Source organism: Oryx dammah, unplaced genomic scaffold (genome assembly GCF_014754425.2).
Source record: "Oryx dammah isolate SB20612 unplaced genomic scaffold, SCBI_Odam_1.1 HiC_scaffold_28, whole genome shotgun sequence".
Lineage (NCBI taxonomy): Eukaryota > Metazoa > Chordata > Mammalia > Artiodactyla > Bovidae > Oryx > Oryx dammah.
This window is the reverse complement of record NW_024070212.1, coordinates 93,604,919-93,630,506: the sequence shown is the minus strand read 5'-3', so window position 1 is coordinate 93,630,506 and position 25,588 is coordinate 93,604,919. Positions and strand designations below refer to the sequence as shown.

General features: G+C 37.7%; 1 protein-coding gene across 2 annotated transcripts in view; it reads right to left on the bottom strand.

Moving 5' to 3' along the window:
• Window positions 1-25,588, bottom strand: part of FAF1 (Fas associated factor 1) — a 472,185-nt gene that overhangs the window by 44,199 nt on the left and 402,398 nt on the right. For both annotated transcript variants that reach the window (XM_040231204.1, XM_040231205.1), the window contains exons 16-17: window positions 17,274-17,354; window positions 15,677-15,754 (exon numbers count right to left, since the gene is read on the bottom strand). In XM_040231204.1, coding sequence (XP_040087138.1) covers window positions 15,677-15,754; window positions 17,274-17,354 — 159 coding nt within the window. The remainder of the gene's footprint in view (window positions 1-15,676; window positions 15,755-17,273; window positions 17,355-25,588) is intronic.

Sequence of the window (25,588 nt, the reverse complement as noted above, 5' to 3'; positions counted from 1 at the left end):
GATGTGAAGGTGGGGGGAGAGACAGAACGAAAGACAGAGAAAACATACATTTCCCAAGTAGAAATGGCTGAAGACTTTGTAGAATTCTGGATAAGATATTAACAATGAAATGGAGGGATGATTCTGCTTGGGGTGATGAAAATTTTTGGAAATAGTGGTGGTGGTTGCAAAATTGTGAATGTAATTCATGCCATTTAATTGTACTTAAAAATAGTTACAAAGGCAGATTTCTGTTATATATATTGTGTTTCAAAACAAGAAAATGGAATGGAAAGAAAAGAAATTAAAATACCAGGTTTACTGGAGCAGACTAAGGTCCCAGTTCCAGCCTTGCCACTAAACTGTCAGAGTTGGCCAAGTCCAGATCTCTGGATCTAGAGATGGCAGATTCAAACACCTTAGGGTAAACTGTTGGGAGATCTCATGGCTAGGGTTGGGCTCTAGTTTTTAACCTAGTGTTATTTCACATTCAAGATACTCCAGCAGAAGGAAGTTAAAGGTCTCTGATGTCCCTGCCTGTGGCAGAAACTCACTAAAACCATTTTGTTCCTAGCACTGGGGGAGGTTCCTTAGACAAATAAGCCTGGAATTGGCATGCTTAGCTTCACAGAAAGTAACCAGTTGTGTTCCTGGTTACTCTCACTCTTTCATGTTCCCAATTTTCATCAACAGGAAAAATAAAAATTTCCCCCAGTTAATTTACAACTATTATAATCAAGTAATATGAGAGAGAGAAATTGGGATCTACATTTTCTAAAATCTCAACACAATTTTCCACATTGGTGTCACTCTTCCCTTTGGAGAAAGGACAATCACAAAAAACCACTCTATTAAACAACTCTCAGGTAAAAAGGGAAATATAAATGAAAACTACAGATTATCTATAAAACAATGACTATTGAAATTTCATATTCATATTAGAATGTAAAGGATTCAGTTAAAGCCGTACTCAGAGGACATTTGTAACCCTAAAATTCTTATATAATTCAAAAGGAAAGAATAAAAATAAGAATGAGGCTTAAAACACTAGTAGAAAAGAAAACTCAATAAAACAAATGGAAAGTAAGCTGAGAAGAAAATAAAACTAAAAGCATAAAGGAATTACATTAGAAAAAAAGAAGAAAAACATAACTAGTAACCAATAAATAGGCTGCTTCTTTGGAGAAAAATCAATAAACTTAAAAAGTAATAAAAAGAAACACAAAAATGGTAAGCTATAGAAGTGGGATAAACAGGATGGAAGAAATGACAGCATTTTCTGAATACGCTGTTTAATATATTTTACTTCTGACTTATATAAATGTATTACCTGTTAAAATATATTTAAAACAACTAACAGCAGAACAAAATCTGCTCAGACTCTAGTATGAATAAGAAATTACTTTCTCTGTTATTCAGATAATCTGATTTGTTCTTACATTGAAGTATTTTCAAAAAAGCATTAAAATTTTCTGTACTGTATAGAAAATCTAGTCTTTTCTATGATACTGAGGTCATTTTCCTTCTGGAAGCACTGAATTAATATCACCTACTTCATCCTGTGTGCTCAGTCATGTCCGACTCTTTGCAATCCCATGGACTGTAGCCTGACAGGCTCCTCTGTCCATGGAATTTTCCAGGCAAGAATACTGGAGTGGGTTGCCATTTCCTTCAAAGGGGATTACAAACATGGGATTATACACACAACATATGTAAAGTTCCCAGTGTACTGTCTGAGACATAACAGTCTTTGGTTTATGGTTGCTTAGGGTTACACTGGTTAAATAGTCCTACACTCTCACTTTTTATATGGTGAAATTGATACTCAGTAATGGAGACAAAAATATTGTTTAAAAATCAGAACAGAAAGTTAAATCAGTTACTTTTATCTTTTTTTTTGGATACCACAAGTAGAAGTTTATCTAATATTAGTGTTCTGAGTCAGCAATGAGTTTCAGCAAAATATTTTCAAATATTAAACTAATTAGTAACACTGTCATATGTTAAAAACCTAATGAAGAGATGAACCCATGTACATCAAAATTAAGGTCCAATTATGTCTATTATAGCTTTCAGTATACTATATTATTGATACTTGTTTAATGTCTGGCTTTCCCACTAGCCTGCAGGCTCTGTAAGGATGTGAGAAAATGTATTACTTTTTATTATAACTCTAAATAGGGCATAGTATACAAAATAGATGCTCACTATATATATTTGATAACAGAAGCAATAAACTAACATGTTAACTGAAATACTGCATATAAAAGTGCTTAGTATGGTGACAAGCACATAGTGGTGCTCAGCAAATGCTAAAAGAATCTGAATATCATGGCTTCTATTTCTAGGAACCAAGAACTGAACACCCCGAGTTTCCTTTCTTTGAGATTGACTTCCTCCAGCATCAACTGTTCAGATTAAGTTTCCTCATGTGTCCTACAAGGGCCAGCTAACCAAGAGTTATTTAAAGGGTAAACTACCTCTATGGATCAGTTATATACATTTTCTAAACTATTTTCCCTGATTATAAATGTAATATACATTTACTGTAAAAACTAGAGTAAATGATAAGAAAACATTACTAATGAATATCTAGATTCACCACCAAGAGACAGCCACCAGAGGCATTACGCATATTCATAGTGTTGCGTTGTCATCACCACTATCTGTTTCTAAAACTTTTCATCACCTCAGAATCTTCATTAATTTTCATTTAAATACACATTTTAAACTTTTAAAAACAAAATTTGAATCAGTGTTATACACAGCTGATACACAGAATCTTCATCTTTTGTTAAAAGCTGTATTTTGTCATTGTTTTAGAGTTTTTATTGAAATATACATGAAAAAGTGCACATATATTAAGTATACAACTTGATAAATTTTCAGTAAGTGAACATTTCTGTGTAACTAGCATCCTGATCAAAGTTCTCAGAATCCTTTTGTCCCCTTCTTTAGAATTACCTTCCTTAATCACTATCCTGACTTTTAACACTGCAGTTTAAAAAACTTTAGTCTACTAAATGTAATGTATGGTTAGAAAACAGGCTTTTGATATGACAACCAGAGGTTCAAATCCTAGCCAATAGGCATATGACAGTCTTTATGAACTTCAGTTACCCTATTTAACAGGGCCAATAATATCTACCACATAACGATGCTTGTATAAAATGCAGTCACATTTATAAAACACTTAGCAGTTGCTGACCCATGGTCAGCACTCAAATTAGTCAGCAGTGCCCAGTACTGAAATTCACGCCGTAACACTGGGCACAACAGATGACTGTTGCTGTTGTTGTCATTATCCCTTTGCATCTACTTTAAATCAGAACTTATGTGATATTTCCTGGTTTCTCTTCCTGTTTCTCTTTTAATCCACCTGTCTGCCTGCTTTCTATTTTGACATTTCCTTGTACAGTATAACAACAGATGCTACATTATTATCTGAACTCAACCAATTATACTATAGACAAATCAACAACAGTAGCTCATTACCCCATTCACTGTGCAGACAATGTCTGCTCCTCAATGCACCCAGTCTCCAGGGCTTTTCCCCAGAATGAAAACAGACCTCAGATATCCCTCACCAGTGATCCAATGTGGAAAACAATGGAGAGATACTAGGTAAGTTAGCAACCTTGGGATCTGAATACCCAAGTTTTACTGGCAAAAAAAGAATAAAAATACATCAGTAGCTCAGTTTCAAACTGACTAAAAGCAAAGGCCTTGTGTAAGTAAATACTGTGGTAAAACAAATGACATAAAGGGCAGCTACAACTGAATAGCAGTCATAGTAAACACTATTGTTAAACTTTTGTTTGCTCAACAAATACAGTTTTTTATTTGCATTATTTTAGGTTTGTAACAAAACGAGGAAACCTAGTGTAAGTAGGAAATATGAACTGATCTTGAGCTTTTTGTTTCACTAAAGTCAAATGAATATTCAAAGCATTCACATTTGAGGGATGAGAAATGAGGACTTTTTGAAGTGAAATTCAGCAGTAAAGACAGATATCCAAAAAAGATTATTTCTATACAATTATGTTTTTTAAACAGAAAGTGTAGGATACACCTACACCAACCTTTAATAAGAATAATCCAAGACTGGCCTAACGTACACCCACCCATGCATATATAAATACATGCACACTCTCTTCTAGTCAGTTACGAACAGACACTAAATAACAATTTATAGCTGGCTGAAGCAGAGTGTGAAATAGGCTAAAGCTAACATTCATTAATTCCATGAACTCTTAAAATGAGCACCTATGTGTCACCTCCCCTCTAGATGATGGGAAAATAAGAGGGAACAAAACAGATAAAATATTCTGCTTCCATGAGGCCAACATTTTAATAGGGTGGGAGAAAAACAACAAATATACACATAAGAAAATACACAGTTTGCCACATAATGATGAGTACTATGGAGAAAAAAGCAGGAAGTATTGGCAAAGGGAGGAAGCGGAACATTAAATACCATAAACCTTGGTACAAATATAAATACAAATACAAATACCATAGGCCTCAGTGAGTAGAGGCCTAAAGGAGAGAAGAGTCATATTTATATCTGAGAGAAGTATTATATGCAAAAGACACAGTAAATGCTAAGCCAGAATGATCAGGTGGAAAGAGGTAGGAGTTGGAGTCAGAGAGGAAGTAAAGGAGAAGAGTGATTAGATTGTTTGTCTTGAGTAGCCCAATTAAATGATTTTTTTCCCACTTAAAAATTTAGGTATAATTTATATATAGTAGCTCAGTTGGTAAAGAATCTGCCTGCAATGCAGGAGACCTTGGTTTGATTTCTGGGTCAGGAAGATCCGCTGGAGAAGGAATAGGTTACCCACTCCAGTATTCTTGGGGTTCCCTTGTGGCTCAGCTGGTAAAGAATCCTCCTGCAATGCAGGAGACCTGGGTTCAATTCCTGGGTTGGGAAGATCCCCAAGAGAAGGGAAAGGCTACCCACTCCAGTATTCTGGCCTGGAGAATTCCATGGACTGTATAGGCCATGGGGTCACAAAGAGTCAGACACAACTGAGCGACTTTCATTTTCCCTTTCCTTGGAAGAAAAGCTATGACAAACCTAGACAGCATATTAAAAAGCAGAGACATTACTTTGCTGACAACAGTCCATCTAGTCAAAGCTATGGTTTTTCCAGTAGTCATGCAATGACGTGAGAGTTGGACCATAAAGAACGCTGAGTGGCAAAGAACTGATGCTTTTGAACTGTGGTGTTGGAGAAGGCTCTTGAGAGTCCTTGGACTGCAAGGAGATCAAACCAGTCAAACCACTTTCACACACACACACATATATAGTAAAACTCATCCTTTTAAATGCATAATTTGATGAGTTTTGATAAATGCATATATTTGTCTAACCATCATCAGCCATCAATATAAATAAAGAACAATTCTATCATCTACCTCCCAATTCCCCTATCCCCAGGCAACCTCTGTTTTCTATCCCTGGTTTTGCCTTTTCCAGAATGTTATATAAATTTAGTTATAAATGTCATATAAATGGCTTCCTTCATTTAACGTAATGCATCTGAGATTCATCCATGTTGTTGAATATATCAGTAGTTCACTTCTACCTATTGCTGACTGGTATTCCATTATGTAGCTATATTACAGTTTGATTACTCTTTCTCCAGTTGAGGGACACTTGAGCTATTTCCAGTTTGGGGTGATTACAAACAAAGCCAGTATAAACATCTGAGTATAGACTTCTGCATAAAAATACATTTTTCTGTTAGTTTCATTTCATTGATATAAATACCTAGGTGTGACTGCTGGGTCATATGGTATGTACATTTTAACTTTAGAAGAAAGTGCCAAATTATTTTCCAAAGTGGATGTGCTATCATTAATGATGCCCATCATTCATATATGAGCATTCTAGTGGCTCTTCATCTTTGCTACTACTTGGTATTGTCCTTTTTTTTTCTAAATGCTATTCTATTGACAATTAGTGTATATCTATTATGGTATTAATTTGCATTTCCCTAATGACAAATAATGTTGAGTATCTTCTCACATCCTTGTTTGCCCTGATGTATATCTTCCTTGGTGAAGTGTTTGTTCAAATATTTGGCCCATTTTTAAACTAAGGGTTTTTTAAAAAAATTACTGAGTTTTGAGAGTTCATTCTATATTCTGGATATTAGAAAGATGACTTTTTTTTCAGTCTGTGGCTTGTCTTTTCAGTTTCTTAACAATGTCTTCTGAACACAAGTTCTTAATTTTGATGAAGTCTAAATATTTGTTATTTTTTGACTTGTGCTTTTAGTGTCAGAACTAAGAAATCTTTGCTTCACTCAAAACCATGAAGGTTTTCTCCTATGTTTTATTTTAGGGCTTTAATAGTTTTAGGTTTTACAATTAGGTTTATGATCCATTTTCAGTTAATTATTGAACATGACACAAGATATGGACTGGAAGTGTTTTTACTGTTTTGTCTTCAATTTTGTTTTGCATATATCCATATATCCACTAGTTTGCAGCACTATTTGTTGAAAAGACCATCCTTTCTTCATTGAATTGTCTTGGCACTTTTTCAAAATCAACTGATGATCCATACATGTGGGTCTATCTCTGGATTTTTGTTCTGTATCATGGATATATGGGACAATCATTTTGGCAATCCCCACACTGTCTTGATTATACTGTCTTGAACTCTAGTAGTGTAAATCCACTACTCTATTCTTTCAAAACTGATTTTTGGCTATTCTAGTTCTACTGGCTTTTCATAAAAATTTTAGAATCCATTTGTAAATGTCTAGAAAAAGAAAAAAAAACCCTGCAAGGATTTTGATTGAAATCACTGTATTTTTAGCTTTTATTTTGAGATATGAAGATAAGTGACGTGAAATGACATGATATGCCAACTGTTTTAAGAAGAATGTATCAAAAGACATACAGGAAAGGCAAAAAATGGAGGCATGGAGTCAAGCTGTGAGGATACTAAAGTAATCCAGGTAACAGAAAATGGTTGCTTAGGTGAGGGTGGTAGCAGTGGGGTTAGTGAGAAGCATCTGAGTTCCACATACATTTTGAAGGTAGAGTCAACAGGATTTGCCCTATTTGTTAAATAGGGACATGAAAGAGAGAAGTTAAGAGTAGTACCAAGCTTTTTGGCTCAAACAACTGGACAGATTTTCCACTTATGACAGGGAAGGCTGTGGACGGTAAGATTGGGTGGGGAGAGTAACATCAGATGTTCAGTTTAAGATATGTTAAGTTTGTGATGCCTATCAGACATCTAAATGGAGATGATGGGCTGGCAATTATACATTCATATCTGGAGTTCGAGGAATGGAAGGAGATGGAGATATAAATTTGGGGGCCAAATGTATAGACAGTACTTAAAATCATGATAATAAATGAGATCATCAAATAAGTGTAATGGATCTTATACAGGTATTGCTGGTCTGACAATCCCACTGCTGGGCATACACACCGAGGAAACCAGAATAGAAAGAGACACATGTACCCCAATGTTCATCGCAGCACTGTTTATAATAGCCAGGACATGGAAACAACCTAGAAGTCCATCAGCAGATGAATGGATAAGAAAGCTGTGGTACATATACACAATGGAGTATTACTCAGCTATTAAAAAGAATACATTTGAATCAGTTCTAATGAGATGGATGAAACTGGAGCCGATTATACAGAGTGAAGTAAGCCAGAAAGAAAAACACCAATACAGTATACTAACACATATATACGGAATTTAGAAAGATGGTAATGATGACCCTGTATGCAAGACAGCAAAAGAGACACAGATGTGTAGAGTGGACTTTTGGACTCTGAGGGAGAGGGAGAGGGTGGGATGATTTGGGAGAATGGCACTGAAACATGTATACTATCATGTAAGAAACGAATCACCAGTCTATGTTTGATGCAGGATGCAGGATGCTTGGGGCTGGTGCATGGGGATGATCTGGAGGGAAAATGTGGGGTGGGAGGTGGGAGGGGGGTTCATTTTTGGGAGCTCATGTACACCCGTGGCGGATTCATGTCAATGTATGCCCAAACCAATACAGTATTGTAAAGTAAAATAAAGTAAAAATAAAAAATTTTAAAAACAAAAGTGAAAAAAAAAAAAAGTGCTCAGCACAGAGTTTAGGACACATTAACTGCTCAAGAATTGATGCTTTTTGAACTGTGGTGTTGGAGAAGACTCTTGAGAGTCCCTTGGACTACAAGGAGATCCAACTAGTCCATCCTAAAGGAGATCAGTCCTGGGTGTTCACTGGAAGGACTGATGTTGAAGCTGAAGCACCAATACTTTGGTCACCTGATGTGAAGAGCTGACTCATTTGAAAAGACCCTGATGCTGGGAAAGATTGAGGGCAGGAGGAGAAGGGGACGACAGAGGATGAGATGGTTGGATAGCATCACCGACTCAATGGACATGGGTTTGGGTGAACTCCAGGAGTTGGTGATGGACAGGGAGGCCTGGCATGCTGTGGTTCATGGGGTTGCAAAGAGTCGGACACGACTGAGCCACTGAAGTGAACTGCTCAGATAGTGACATGCTGATGGCAAAACTGATTGTCATTATGGTCCAGTGTAATGGTATTATCTATGTGAAAAGAAGCAACTTACCTAAGATGAAAACATAAACTATAAAAAAATAGTTTTAGTTTAATAACCTGTTCATGGTGCCACCTTCATTCTTCCTGTGTAGAGTAATAAATAAAAAGAATACTGGATCGGAGTTCTGGTTGTGCTTTTACTAGACAAATGCTAGGTTCAGTTCAGTTCAGTCGCTCAGTCGTGGCCGACTCTTTGTGACCCCATGAATCACAGCACGCCAGGCCTCCCTGTCCATCACCAGTTCCTGGAGTTCACTCAGACTCATGTCCATCGAGTTGGTGATGCCATCCAGCCATCTCATCCTCTGTCATCCCCTTCTCCTCCTGCTCCCAATCCCTCCCAGCATCAGGGTCTTTTCCAATGAGTCAACTCTTTGCATGAGGTGGCCAAAGTACTGGAGCTTCAGCTTCAGCATCAGTTCTTCCAATGAACACCTAGGACTGATCTCCTTTAGGATAGACTGGTTGGATTTCCTTGCAGTCCAAGGGACTTGCAAGAGTCTTCTCCAACACCACAGTTCAAAAGCATCAATTTTTCGGTGCTCAGCTTTCTTTACAGTCCAACTCTCACATCCATACATGACCACTGGAAAAACCACAGCCTTGACTAGATACACCTTTGTTGGCAAAGTGTTATCTCTACTTTTCAATATGCTATCTAGGTTGGTCATAACTTTCCTTCCAAGGAGTAAGCGTCTTTTAATTTCATGGCTGTAATCACCATCTGCAGTGATTTTGGAGTAAAATAGGCTTTTTAATTCTGCTTTGATCTTATTTTCTTCATCTGTAAGATGGTAATGATTGTATCTACCATAATCCATTTTGTAGGATGGCTGTGAAGATTAAATCAGAGAATTGAAGAGAAGTGCCAATGTTTCTAATTCCATCTTCTTCTGTTCTCTCATTTAGTGGTCTTTAATACTGCTTAGGATTTTCTACTTGAAGAGGCATAAAGATTGAAAGGAACCAACTCTGGGTAGATAGGCAAAAACACAACGTTAAAATTTTCTGTTTGAGGAAACCAGCAGCAAAAGGGAATAGCTTTGGGTCCATTCTTTCCTACCCATGATTCCCCAAAACTTGGCCTTCTAGCACTTAGCTCTAGTGATTAAGACTGTGTTCCAAATTTGCCCATTTACAGTTCTGAGGAAGTCCTATGCCTTTCTCCCTTTTTTCATGATTATCCAGCCCATACCTTTTGCCATTTGTCCAACCACCTATCTATTCAATCCATCCAAAATACTCTTCTACTTCATCTTTAACCACCAGTGTATTATCAGTCCTCCAAAGCTTCCTTCCTCTGTTAAGTCTTCCTCGTTGCCTTCCTAGTCAGAGGTCATCTTCCTCCCAACCTGCTATTCTAATGGTTTTTACAATGTATATTATGTTTTCCTATAGTTATTTGGTATTCATCTACCCCCCTGTACTGAACAGTGAGTTCCTTGAGGGTACAGGCTGTCTCACACTTGCTATATAGTACCCACAGTACCAGATTCATTGATCTGTACACACAAAAATATTAACAAATATTTGCTGAATACTGACTGATTAAAAGACTTGGGAGTCAACAATCTTAGTTGAAACCTTCTCTACTTACTCCAAACTCAGTGGCAAAAAACAATATTCAGGAAAGATTTAAGGATATGTAGTTCATACATTTCTTTAAAAATAATTTTTTTTTTATTCATTTTTTGGCTGTGCTAGGCCTTTGCTGCTACACAGGCTTTCTCTACCTGCAGCGCGTGGAGGCTAGTTTCTAGTTGCAGTGCACAGGCGTCTTATTGTAGTGGCTTCTCTTGTTGCAGAGCATGGGCTCTAAGGCACGCAGGCTTCAGTAGTTGTGGCTCCTGGGCTCAAGGGCATAGGCTCAACAGTTGGGGCACATGGGATCTTCCCAGATCGGGGACTGAACCCACGTTTCCTGCATAGGCAGGCAGTTTCTGTACCACCAAGCCACCAGGGAAGCCCCATACATTTCTTTAATTATGATAAAATCCATTCTTTAAACTGAACTATGAGAAAAATGTATTGTTTGAGCCTTTGCAGAGATGCTTTCATTAAACTGTGCTCTGGTCTTATGACTTTAAAGTTGAAAGTTGTAAGCTGTCATACATGACTTGCTATTGCTATTACAGCTACTGGATACAGCTGAGTACAGTATTCGCCATTTCGCATAGTTTTCTCTTGAACAGGAACCACATGGAACATCGCTCTATGGTCTTTGTGCTTGAAAAATCTAGGCACTTTCTGAGGGACTATAACATCAGCTTTTATCTGATATTATAGACAGAGTAACACCTGTAAACAATCATATTTTCCTTTAGCCCAAGAGAAGCAAATAACAAATTCTGTGGCAAATGTACAGAACTCAGTCATATGCATTTGGTGTCTCTGCTGGATTATCTGTTGTCAACATATTAATCTTATCTTTGGCTTTATCTTTCTTAATTTACCTTGTCTTGATTTCTTTATCTTTTCTTTTGCTTTTAGTCCATTTGAATTGAATTGCATGTATTTATGTCAGTTACTTGAAACTCATTTTGGAAAGAAGAAGACATATAAATTTGCAAGACAGCACAAATTTTTGTTGTCATTTCTTTTTTTTCCCCCTTCAGAATAGTCTTACAGACTTTCACCTTATCATGGCCAAGGACCAGATCAAAATACATTCCTAGATTTTACTGATTTTACTTCAGGATTTACCACAGCAAAATAAAGCCAATCCTGAAGGAATTTTCCTGTAACTAAGGTGATCTAACTATTCAGTACTTAATTTTTCTAAAGAATTTTGTAATACTTAGAGATAATGAAAATAATAAAACCATTCTTGTTTCTCAATGCAGTTACATAGGTTAGGTTTTCTGGTTAGAAAGGGATGCAGTGTTACTGTGAAAAGTCAGGTGACTTGGTTTCTAGTCCAGATTATGTGTCCAACCAGTTTGGTGACCATAAGCAAACTGTATAATCTCCCTGGGTCTCAAGTTTTTCAGAGGTTTCAAAATACCAGCTTTTCCCAAAGAGACATTTTGTTATACACTAGTGTGCTGAAATATGTTAACTGGTGCTCCACGAAAAAACAGGAACTGAGTCTGGATAGCAATGAATTAAATTGCTCAGTCGTGTCTGACTCTTTGCAACTCCATGGACTGTAGCCCACCAGGCTCCTCTCTGTCCACAGGATTTTCCTAGCAAGAATACTGGAAGTGAAGTGAAGTGAAGTCACTCAGTCTTGTCTGACTCTTTGCGACCCCATGGACTGTAGCCTACCAGGCTCCTCTGTCCATGGAATTTTCCAGGCAAGAGTACTGGAGTGGGTCGCCATTTCCTTCTCCAAGGGATCTTCCGAACTCAGGGATCTAACCTGGGTCTCCTGCACTACAGGCAGACGCTTTACCGTCTTAGCCACCAGGGGGAGTGGGTTGCTATTTCCTCCTCCAGGGGTTATGTTCCTGATCCAGGGATTGAATCCATGTTTCCTGAGTCTCCTGCGCTGGAGGCAGATTCTTTATCCCTGAGCCACCAGGGAAGCCCAAACTAAGATAAGCATAAGATAAACAGTTTCTCAGTGGTGGGATTTATAAAAGTCATTAATGCAGCTCTCTGAGGGAAAGGATAGTTCATCATTACCTGAAGTTGTTTTTGGGAGTACACCAAAGGACAAGTTCAAGTAATGACTAGCTGCAAAGTATGACTTATCCTTTTTCCCTCTGCGTCCTGTCCTTACACATGTTTACAGCTGGAACACACCTGCACTGAAGTATGCTAAAGGATATTTATGGGGTTTTCTATGAGAGGACAAGCTTTACCAACATTTGGAAAGAGAGAAAATTTTAGCCAAGGGTAAATAAGGTAAATCATCAGAAGAAAGTACATATGCTACCAAGCTCAAGATTCCCTGGAGATGGGAAGAGCTACCCACTCTAGTATTCTGGCCTAGAGAATTCCATAGTCCATGGGGTCACAAAGAGTCAGCCATGACTGAGTGACTCTCACTTTCACTTTCTAGGTCTAAAACAGGCAGTTAATTGTGCACAGTTGGCATCTAGCAAATATATGTTGAAAATATACTATTAGAGAGAGAGCAAGCACATTTGTGAAAGAGCATAAAAGTGAAAGTTTTAGTATTTTAAAACTATATTTCTTGGGACTTCCCTCGTAGTCCAGTGGCTAAGACTCCACATTTTCAATGCAGGGGTGTCCTTAGTCACTCAGTTGTGTCTGACACTTATGACCCCATGGACTGTTGCCAGGCTCCTCTGTCTATGGAATTTTCCAGGCAAGAATACTGGAGTGGGCTGCCATTTCCTACTTCAGGGCATTTTCTGGACCCAGGGTTTGAACCCAGGTCTCCCACCTGGCAGGCAGATTCTTTACCAGTGTGCCACCTGTGAAGCCCTCAATGCAGGGGGCCTGGGTTCAATCCCTGGTAAGGAAACTAGATCCTGCATGCTACAACTAAAGATGCTGGAATTAAGACTCTTTGCAGCCAAATAAATACTTTTGAAAAACACTGTATTTCTTGAAATAGCCTAAAAGTATAGTGACAAATCTCTTATCCAAACTTTTATGAAACTCTACACACATGATTCCTATGGTCATACACAATGAAAAATGGCCTTGTACTGGAATGGAGTAAGCAAAAGAGCATGAGCTTGGTACACAGTCATAAAGACCTAAGTGAGAATCTCAGCTGTTCCCATTTCTATGTGTGACTTCTCAATGAGCTTCAGTTTTTTCACATGTGAAGAGAAATCTCTAAGGTTGTAGCTTGTTTTAATGGTCAATAAGTAAACACAGGTAAAGCAGCTGGCAGAGTACTTGACACACAGAAGATGTTTAACAAAGTTATTTCTATCTTCCATTATTAAGAGTCTTCAGCATGTACAAAGACTAGAGTTTGTCAGGTACAGTGTCTTGCACATAGGTGATAGGCACTCAATAAGTGTTTGAACATGAATAAACTCTGATTTCCAAACAGTGAAATCTTACACATTTCTCAAGACCTACCTCAAATATCACCTCTTCTATAGTGTTGTCTGATTTCAAAAGCTGTGGAAGATTTTTACTTTGGCCCTAAACTCATAAGTATTTTGTTTTTATTTCTCTTATGTTATTTAGCACCCTTTTCCTTGATCTGCTGTTAATTGTAGACATGTTGCATCTTCCCTACAACATGTAATCTCTTCTTGCAGGCAGAAAATGTCTTTCTAGCCTTTGTTTCTCCTTCAGTGCTAAGCATAATTCTTATTCAAAAATCATTTGTTGATGCTGGAGAGGGTGTAGAGAAAAGGGAACCCTCCTATACTGTTGGTGGAAATGTAAATTGGTGTATTCACTATGGAGAACAGTATGGAGGTTTCTTTAAAAACTAAATGTAGAGCTACCATATGATCCAGCAATCCTACCCCTGGGCATATATCCAGAAAAGATTAAAAACTTAAGTTTGAAAAGATACATACACCTCAGTGTGTTTACACTGAGGTGTAAACAGCAGCACTGTTTACAATAGCCAAGACATGGAAGCAACCTAAGTGTCCATCAACAGATCAATGGATAAAGAAGATGTGCTACCTATACACAATGGAATATTACTCAGCCATAAAAAAGAACGAAATATTGCCATATGTGGCAACATGGATGGACCAAGAGATTATCATACCAAGTGAAGTAAGTCAGACTAAGAAAAAAAAAAAAAAAAGACCAATATTATGGTTACCAAAAAGGAAAGGAGGGGAAAAGGGATAAAATAGGAGTATGGGATTAACACACTACTGCTGCTAAGTCACTTCAGTCGTGTCTGACTCTGTGTGACCCCGTAGACAGCAGCCCACCAGGTTCCCCCGTCCTTGGGATTCTCCAGGCAAGAACACTGGAGTAGGTAGCCATTTCCTTCTCCAATGCATGAAAGTGAAAAGTGAAAGTGAAGTCGCTCAGTTGTGTCCGACTCTTGGCGACCCCATGGACTGCAGCCTACCAGGCTCCTCCATTCATGGGATTTTCCAAGCAAGAGTACTGGAGTGGGTTGCCACTGCCTTCTCCGATTAACACACTACTACATAAAAAATAAACAAAAATAATTTATTGTATATCATAGGGAACTATATTCAAAACCTTGTAATTATCTATAATGGAACAGAATTTGAAAAAAAAATGTGTGTGTGTGTATATATATATATCTGAATCATTTCTCTGTACAGCTGAAATTAACACTATGTTGTAAAGTCAACCATATATCGATTTTTAAAAATCTGCTGAATAAGTTACGAGGCAGCATCCTCTGACAAAGAATGAAGACTAATGGAGTTTTCCTCAGCCCAAGTTAGGGCCCTCCAGGCTTTTCCATCACTTGCTTTCTCTTTTTATAAACGAATTTGGCCATTAATTTCATGTCTAGCACAAAGTTCTAAAAGTCCTTTCCTGCGAGCCATCCAAGGAAGTCATTTGATACCACTTCCTTTTTTTTCCCCATTGCACTTCAGGTAAATCACTAGAATACCTTTTACAAATATTATGTAGTTTTATTTTTATAAGACTATGAATTCCTGGAGGGGAGGACCCATTTCCCTGTTCCTAAAGATTTCAGACACATACTAAGTAGTCAAAAAATATTTGCAAAATGAGTGAATGAAAAATTCTCTGTATTATCACAGACATGACATGGACTCAAGGCGGGGAAAAAAAAAAAAACAGCCAAACTAAATGGATTTCTCATAATTAGGGGCCCAGTGCAAGATGTTGCAGGAGTTACTCTGTTTCTCTGGGTGGGTATAGTGAAGCCTGGGAAAAGGGGAGAAAATACACTCTTTGTGGGGTGAGACAATATTTAGGAAGAATGGGAGTATCTGTCAGGCAGGAAAGGGGAGAGGAATTGAGAAGAATAGAAAACCATGAATCTAGTACAAGGTCAAGTTTTCTAAGAGTTCAACAACATAACAGATCAGGAATGATTCTTCTTAAAAAAAGGTTAGTTTTCCATACTAAAATGAGTCTGGGAAAAGTGAAAGAATTAAGTTATAAGAAATATTAACATCCTTAGTAGCTAATGCAATGGAAACAGACGTAGCATTTTAATAACTTTTCTAAAAATTATGACCTACCTCACGTTCTTCTTCTTGTTCTTTTCGAATCTGTTCCAAACGAAATTGTTCTGCCATCTCTCTCTCATGAGCTTCCCTCTGTTGATAAAAGAGAATGGAATTCAACACTCAATAAACACTGGTCTACTTAAAAAAAGAAAAAATCCATTCTCAGCATGGCCCAGAGGTACACTGTAGTAATGAAAATGTTTCTCTCTGGAACAAAGATGGAAATTAAAACAACAACAAAGCAAAGGTCTCTGATCATGTTTAGGTTCCTATTAAACTTGTTTAGGTGCTCTGGGTAGTGCAGCATTCAAGATCCTTTAGAGCTTTCTCTGGTCATCCTTTCTGGTCCTTTCTGCTACCTCAGTTCAGTTCAGTTCAATCAGTCATGTCCAACTCTTTGCTACCCCACGGACTGCAGCATGCCAAGGCTTCCCTGTCCATCACCAAGTCCTGGACCTTGCTCAAACTCATGTCCATCAAATCGGTGATGACATCCAATCATCTCATGCTCTGCCATCCCCATCTCCTCCTCCCTTCAATCTTTCCCAGCATCAGAGTCTTTTCTAACGAGTCAATTCTTTGCATCAGGTGGCCAAATTATTGGAGCTTCAGCATCAGTCCTTCCAAAGAACACCCAGGACTGATCTCCTTTGAATGGACCGGTTGGATCTTGCAATCCAAGGGACTCTAAAGAGTCTTCAACACCACAGTTCAAAAGCATCAATTCTTCTGCGCTCAGTTTTCTTTATAGTCCAACTCTCACATCCAGACATGACTACTGGAAAAACCATAGCTTTGACTAGATGGACCTTTGTTGGCAGAGTAATGTCTCTGTTTTTTAATAGGCTGTCTAGGTTTGTCACAGCTTTTCTTCCAAGGACGTGTCTTTTAATTTCATGGCTACAGTCACCAACCTCTCTTGTACCCAAATATCAAACTAGCCTCTGTCATGAGCCCCTGCTTTCTGCCCTTCCTGCTAGCATATATTACTTCTTCTCTTATCTCTCTTTCTCTATCTGGTTGGAATAAACAGCCTCTTCTATGAAACCCTTCCAAGTACATTTCCACTTCTTGGCTGTTCTGTTCACTGAACTCTTACAGAACTCAGGGCTTCCCTTATGACATTTACGATCCTTGCCCAAGTGTTCCAGCTATCTGTGCTCTTGACTTAATCTACCCTCCACCACAATGACCCTTCTTTTGAGGGTAAGAAACTGTGGCTTATTCATTTTCCTCTTGTGGAAGTGTGTGCTCAAAAGCACTAAATAAGCCAGTGGTTCTCAACCCTGACTGCACATTAAAATCACCTGAAGAGTTTTTAAAACATTTCTAAATTTTACCATAGGCTGCTTAAAGAACAAATGAAGTAAATACTAGGCCCATTTGTATCTTCATTTCTCATGATCCTTAAAAGAGCTGTATCTTGTCAAAATGAACCATGCTTTAAGAACCAGAGGCAGAATTATATTCTTTCTGTTAACTGAATCCAGCTTTCTCCAAGGCAAAACCACCTCTCATGGATCAAGATGATTAAAGGACTGGTCCTTAAATAATCAAAGACTATTTAGGATTGATGTCTTTATCCCAGAAGTCCCTTGACCAAACCTACCTTTGCTCTGTCAGCCTCAAGTGAAAGGCGATAGGCCTCATCTTGTTCTCTCTTCACATTTTCTCTGGCTTCTCGTTCATCCTTATTAAGAAAGGAAAATATTCAATGCCTTTTACCACATTACTGTTTTTTAAAGAAAAAAAAAAAAACGATAATCCTCTTGTCTTATCCCTGTATAAATTTATTATAATTAACAAGGCACTTATAAAGTGTACAGCACAAACAAGTAACAAGGTGCACAGCACAGTATACAGTGAAAATAAAAAGTTTGAAGCTGAGTGGCACCACTTAGAATTGTGTGATCTTGGGTAAGTTAATTAAGTTCTCTAGGTCTTAGTTACCTCAACTATAAAAAAGAAACAACATTTGTCTCATAGGGTTGTTGTGAGAATTCAATACCATATTATATAAACTATTAATACCTAGCAAAGTACTTGGCATTTAGTTCTTCAGTGATTAGTTCCTTTCTTTTTTTCTCCTGATTTTTCTAAGATAAACTTGGAGACTGTCAGAACTGGGCCTAAGGGATGGGAGACAGAAAAAGACTAGGAAGTAATCCCCTGGTCAGCACAGAAAGAGGCTGAAATATCACTGCTAAAGCTTGGTTGTGCTGTGCTGTGCTTAGTCACTCAGTTGTGTACAACTCTTTGTGATCCCCTGAACTGCAGCCTACCAGGCTCCTCTGTCCATGGAATTCTCCAGGCAAGAATACTGGAGTGGGTTGCCATACCCTCCTCCAGGGATCTTCCAGGTGGATTCTTTACCATCTGAGCCATCAGAGAAAGTATTTCCCTATAACATTCACACTCATGAAGTGTACATAATGTAGAAGTTATTTGAGTTGAAGATCTTTTGGAATATTTTTAATGTCAGAAGTGATTATGCCATCTGCCTACATTTAAACTGTGATGTTATATGAAATTAATTCAACTACCAGAATTTATGTGTTAAATTCTGGAGTATAGCCAATATATCAATGTGCTGTGCTGTGCTTATTCGCTCAGTCGTGTCCAACTCTTTGCAACCTCATGGACTGCAGTCCACCAGGCTCCCCTGTCCTTGGGGATTCTCCAGGCAAGAATACTGGAGTGGGTTGCCCTGCCCTCCTCCAGGGGATATTCCCAACCTAGGTATTGAACCCAGGTCTCCCGCATTGCAGGTAGATTCTTCACCGACTGAGCCAGCAGGGACATATTTATCAATACATGTACTTAAATTTAATAAATACCCACATTGGTTGACATTAGAGTACAGCTTCCTTTTATGGTTATTTTGCAGGATAGGTTGATTCATATAAAGTCATCAATATTTACTGGCTTTTGACCCATAAAAATGGACGTTTCATACGGTTTAACTTAATTCTTTCTTTTTGTCTCCTCGATTCAATATATGTTTACTCAGGCTGAGTATATGCTCAGCACTGTCTTAGGTGAACCCTCTGATATCTACTCAAGGTTGGCCTTCTTCCTGAAGTCTCATACTCCTTTTGGTTTCAATGATCCCATTAACTACAATCTCTGATACAAATAGTAACATTTCATTGATTCCTAGTCTTTCAAATAAAAAATTATAAAGAATTAGATGTTGCCGTCCTGAAGTTAATTACTATACTATCTATGATGAATAAGTATGCCAGGGAAATTTAATGTTACAATAAAATATCAGGAACAATGTTTAACCTGAAAGATCACTTAGATAAGGATAATTTACAAGCCATGTAATATTACACATGAATAAAACTAGGTTGTAAAAACTTCTACTTGGAGACTTAGTACTTAGCTATTAGTATTTTCATTTTAAAGAAACAGAAGCATATTCCTTTAAAGATATCTTCATTGATTCCAACGGGTATTTCCCACTGTGGTCTACATACTACAGTTTTACTATGACCAGGTACAACCAGACTGATAGGACATATTTTGTATATTTCTGTTTATATTTACATTTGCCTAATTCATTACTCTGTAAGCACCTCCCTCCCCCAATATACAAGCTTGTACAGAGTGGATACTTAATAGCTCTTTTGGCCATGGCTGATCTATATTTGATGTATAATATCTTATTTTTTCACCGAGAGAGGTAATGAGAAGATTAGTAGACCTGTGTGCAAGTTCCAGCCATGCTATGAGCAAGCTGTGTATTCTTGGGTAAACAGTGTCTCCCTTTTCAGTCATTTATTAAGTTGAAGAATCGAATTTTTAAGGATTCTGTGCCTTTCTAAGCAAGTCTATCTTTCCAAATTTAGATATCCCTAATATTATCAACAACCTATGGGAGTTCTCTTTTAATATTTCAAATAGGGAAATATTTAAGATGCTTAAAATTTTAACTATAACATACTTTTTGATCTCATTTGCAAATTAGTTTAGATTTCTCTTGTAACATCCTGTACTTTCCCTTTAAAAACATTTATCACAATTGTATTGTCAGATGATTGTTTATTTTATGTGAGAGTTCCCCACGACAACTGTAAGCACCATAAAGGCAGAGACCTTGTCCATATTACATACCTTTATATTACAAGTGTTTTGCACAATGCTTAACTTTTGGGAGGCATTTAACAAGCATCTGTTGAATAAATGAACTGCCTTTCCAGGTATAAAACATTTATTGTCTACTGTAAAAATTAGGGAGGAAAATGATACAGCTCATTCACAAAGCAGCTCCATCTGAGTCAATGAAATTGACTAGCTGGGCAGAAATGACCTGTTACGACACTCTGTACACACCACAAAGGGATCTTCTAAAAGCTCTCTGAGCATAAATATAGTCTATAATAGAAGTATTCTAGGTGAACAGCTCTGTTTTAAAACAGACTGTTGCAGATATGAAAGGTCATTAAATACAGGGATCTGTGGCATAAAATGTGGCACCTGTTGTGATAAGACTTCCTAAGCCAGCTAACTTTCTTCCTTTCCTCTCCCCTCTTCTCCCTTCTATTTCTCTGCCCTTCTTTCTTTCTTGAAAATATTTATTAAGCATCACTTTTACTTTAGGCATCACACTAGCAGTGTGAAGCAGGGATACAGAATACAGAAGCGGGACACAGTTTAATAGAGGAAGACATAGATAATTATACATGGACCACCTTCATCATTATTTTAGGCATCTACTGATTTACTGTGACAAGTTCAGTGTTCAAGTTTTGCATTATTTTCCTTTTGTTTCTTAAATAACTTCACTCTTACCACCTGGAAAACATCTTGTTCCATTGGCTCTATCCCTCAAAATCCCAACAGCTTTTCATATGTTTTTAGAAATATAAGAGACCAGTAAACAGATAAAGAAACTGAAATCACATAAGGGTAAATAATTTACACATGACCATTAAGTTAGTGGTAGAACTCAGATTTGAATCCAAATCAGCAATATTTTCCTCTCCTCTCTCCTGGTAATTCAATGTTCCTTTCCTTACTCACAATGTGCCTGAGTATCAGACAGGGAGACAGAAGGACCAGCTCAGGCATGTGGCTCAGGGTCAATTTTCGTAAATTCCATAGGGTCATAGATTCTTGCATGTTTGGTAGTTGCTTGTGATTGACTATCATCCATTTTCCCCCCCTGTCTTGTAGATTTTATACTTGCCTCTCCAACTGTCCTACTCACAGTCATTTCCAATTTGGGGATATGGAGAATGCTGCTTAGCCTTTCCCCCCATTATCCTATGTTGCTGTTGTTGTTCACTTGCTAAGCTGTGTCTGACTCTTTGCGATCCCATGGACTATAGCCTGCTAGGCTCCTCTTTCCATGGGGTTTTTTTCAAGCAAGAATACTGGAGTGGGTTGCCATTTCCTTCTCCAGGGAATCTTCCCGGATCACAGATTGAACCCGCATTTTTTGCACTGGCAAGGAGATTCTTTACCACTGAACCACCTGGGAAGCCCATATTACGATCAAACTTTTAGGACAATTCCAGGTACTGCGGTTAACAGTTCATGTATAAATTTGTTTACATAAACTGTGCCTCTTGGAACGTCTGTGTCCTACAAATACTGTCCTTGCAGAGGTTCCCCTTGCTAAATCTCAGGGGATGCATCAGACAAAATGATTAGAAATACACTGTTGCTTAGGTGGAGGTAGAACAGCTGGATGATCTGGTTTAGGAACAGGTTTCAGGTGCTGCCTGATCTATGGCTTGGGCTACTTAGTATAAAAATACTTCCTGTTATAGGAAAATGAGAAGCTGCTTTGCTCAGAACTAAGTAATAACCTCTACTGGAGGCTTTCACCTGTAGCATACTTGTCACTGCTCTCATGCTGCTTTGTGCCACACTCATCTGTGTATCTGTCTCACTACTCCCTACTTGAGCTATAAACTCCCTAAGGGAAAAGACTCCATATATCCTATAACATCTAGGCTACTATCTTATACATAGCAAGCATTCGATACATAATTGGTAGATGAATGAGTAGAATTATCAGTGCTCACCAGTTTTACATCTGAAGTTCTTGAACTTCTAAGTATTCTTTAGACTAGTGATTTTTTTTTACATAAGCATATTTTTTCTGAGTAGTATAATTACTTGCAAAGAAGTGCTAGAATTCAAATTCAAACTCAGTCTTTTCCTTCTGAAAGCCTATGCCTTTCTTCCACTGTGGCTTTCTGGGTTGCTCAGTAGAGTTTTATATCTCTGAAACAGTGACCACTGAATTAGATGTCTCTACAACTCATCAAAAATAATGTCCACTAGACAGTAAAGTGTCTGCTTACAATGTGGGAGACCTGGGTTAGATCGCTGGGTCGGGAAGATCCCCTGGAGAAGCGAATGGCAACCCACTCCAGTATTCACACCTGGAAAATCCCATGGACTAAGGAGCCTGGTGGTCTACAGTCCATGGGGTCGCAAAGAGTTGGACACGACTGAGCGACTTCACTTCACTTCACTTCAAAAACAATGAACACATTTTATGAGCTATCAAATGGTTCTTAAATGAGGAAATGAACCAGACGTGGAATTTAAGTGCAATCTGTTACTCCTCCTTGTTTAAAGTTAGTAATCATCAGTTAATTCTCAAGAACTAATGTAAAATTTCACATTATCAAATTGAAGAAGCTATAGTGATTAGGCTGGTTTCAAATAATAACCAACTGTATACACAAATACACACATACATATATACATATGGTATTTATCTGTTCTTCTGAATGCCCAGGTTAAAATGTACCTTAACAAGTAGGCCTTTGAAAATAAGGAAATGATCCTGGTCTGTCCCTGAGGAGATATGGACCAAGATAATGTGAAATTCTCTCAATATAAATACTTAGAAATAGTAGATAAAATATAACAAAAATGTTAAAAAGTATTACTTAGCATGTGAGAAAGAAAGGACAAAGGAGAATTCCTAAGTACCAGAAACAAAGAGGAAATTAAATATCAGCACTGTAAATAGTGAGGTAATACGGAACCTGACAGGTAGATTATCCATCTTGGTAACCTAGAGGCCCAGTTGGAACCAGAAGATTTTATTTTGCACCCAAGCAAGGTAGCAAGTTGGAAAAGTTATCTATGGGATAACTTCTGGTAATCTAACAAAAGTATAATTGGAGAGTGGAAATAGGTGCAGGGAATAAGGAAAGAAAAATTATTTTAAGAAATAATGGCCAATTTTTTTTTGAATTTGATAACTATAAAGCCACAGATCCAAGAATATAAATGAACATGAGACAAAATAAAAATGAAGAAAGCTACACTAAGGCACATCATAACCAAATTGCATAAAATTAATATTAAAACAAGAATTCTTAAAATCTATCAGAGAAAAGACATAATATATAGGGGAAAAAATAAAGATGAGATCAGACTTTTCATCTGAAACAGTGCAAATGAGAAGACAGTGAAGAAACATCTTTAAAGCACTGAAAGAAAACAACAACAAAACTTAACTTGGAATTCTATACCCAGGAAAAACATCTTAAAAACTGAAGGTGAAATGAAGACTTTTTCAAATATATACAGAAGCTGAATTAACTACTATCTTATGTATTACAATAAAATTTAAAGGAAGTCCTTTAAGGAGAAGGAAAATGAGTCCAGTCAGAAATCTGGATCTACCCAAAGGAATGAGGAGAACTGAAAATGGGCATTTCACGCATAACTTAATAGACGTTTTCTCTTTACTATTTAAATCTCTATAAGGAACAACTGAGTATATCTCAACAGCATTTGTTACAGAAATAAAAAATCCATTCTAAATTCACATGGAAACTCAGAGACTCTAAATAGTAAAAAAAAAAAAAGAAAAAAGAAAGAAAGAAAAGAAAAGAAAAGAAAAAGGAGAACAATTTTAACAACTCACATTTTCAAAACTTACTACAAAGTTAAAGTAACCAAAACCTTCTGGTCTAAACCAATGCAATAGAACAGAGAGCCCAGAAATAAACTCTCATATAGGGATGCCAAGACCATTCAATGGAGACAGGTGAGTTTTTTCAATAAATGGATCGGGGAAGCTGGATTTCCATATGGGAAAGAATGAGAGTGAATTATCACTTTACACCACATATAAAAACAGCAACAAAAACAATAAAAGATCTAAAATTAAGAAGTCAAAACTATAAAACTCTTGGAAAATAAAGGTAAAAATCTTAATTACTTTGGATTAGGCAATGATTCCTTTAGTATGACACAAAGCTCAGGCATTAAAAAGTAAAAATAGATACAAAAGTTCAGTTCAGTTCAGTAGCTCGATCGTATCCGATTCTTTGCAACCCCATGAATCGCAGCATGCCAGGCATCCCTGTCCATCACCAACTCCTGGAGTTGACCCAAACTCATGTCCATCGAATCAGTGATGCCATCCAGCCATCTCATCCTCTGTTGTCCCCTTCTCTTCCTGCCCCCAATCCCTCCCAGCATCAGTCTTTTCCAATGAGTCAACCCTTCGCATGAGGTGGCCAAAGGATTGGAGTTTCAGCTTCAGCATCAGTCCTTCCAATGAACACCCAGGACTGATCTCCTTTAGGATGGATTGGTTGGATCTCCTTGCAGTCCAAGGGACTCTCAAGAGTCTTCTCCAACACCACAGTTCAAAAGCATCAATTCTTCAGTGCTCAGCTTTCTTCACAGTCCAACTCTCACATCCATACATGACCACAGGAAAAACCATAGCCTTGACTAGACGGACCTTTGTTGGCAAAGTAATGTCTCAGCTTTTGAATATACTATCTAGGTTGGTCACAACTTTCCTTCCAAGGAGTAAGCATCTTTTAATTTCATGGCTGCAATCACCATCTGCAGTGATTTTGGAGCCCCCAAAAATAAAGTCTGACACTGTTTCCACTGTTTCCCCATCTATTTCCCATGAAGTGATGGGACCGGATGCCATGATCTTCGTTTTCTGAATGTTGAGCTTTAAGCCAACTTTTTCGCTCTCCTCTTTCACTTTCATCAGGAGGCTTTTTAGTTCCTCTTCACTTTCTGCCATAAGGGTGGTGTCATCTGCATATCTGAGGTTACTGATATTTCCCCCGGCAATCTTGATTCCAGCTTGCGTTTCTTCCAGTCCAGTGTTTTTCATGATGTACTCTGCATTGAAGTTAAATAAGCAGGGTGACAATATACAGCCTTGACGTACTCCTTTTCCTATTTGGAACCAGTCTGTTGTTCCATGTCCAGTTCTAACTGTTGCTTCCTGACCTGCCTACAGATCTCTCAAGAGGCAGGTTAGGTGGTCTGGTATTCCCATCTCTTTCAGAATTTTCCACAGTTTATTGTGATCCACACAGTCAAAGGCTTTGGCATAGTCAATAAAGCAGAAATAGATGTTTTTCTGGAACTCTCTTGCTTTTTTTCATGATCCAGCAGATGTTGGCAATTTGCTCTCTGATTCCTCTGCCTTTTCTAAAACCAGCTTGAACATCAGAGATTTCATGGTTCACGTATTGCTGAAGCCTGGCTTGGAGAATTTTGAGCATTACTCTACTAGCATGTGAGATGAGTGCAATTGTATGAAATACTTAGGAATAACTTTGAAAAAAAGATGTACACTGAAAAACTAAAACATTCTGAGAGAAATTAAAGACAACCTAAATGGAGACATATAAGCTTTTTATGGATTAAAAGAGTTAATGTTTTATATGTCAATTTTCTCTAAATTAGATTCAATGCAACGTTAATAAAAATACCAGGAATATTTTTTTTTAAAGAAATTCACAAACTGATTATAAAACTCATATGGAAATGTACAGGACTTAGAACAGCCAAAACAACAATGAAAAGAGGAACGCTAGAGGACTTACACTACTTGATCACAAGATTCATTATAAAGGTAAAGTAATTGCATGTGGTATTAGTATAAGACAGACAAAAGAATAA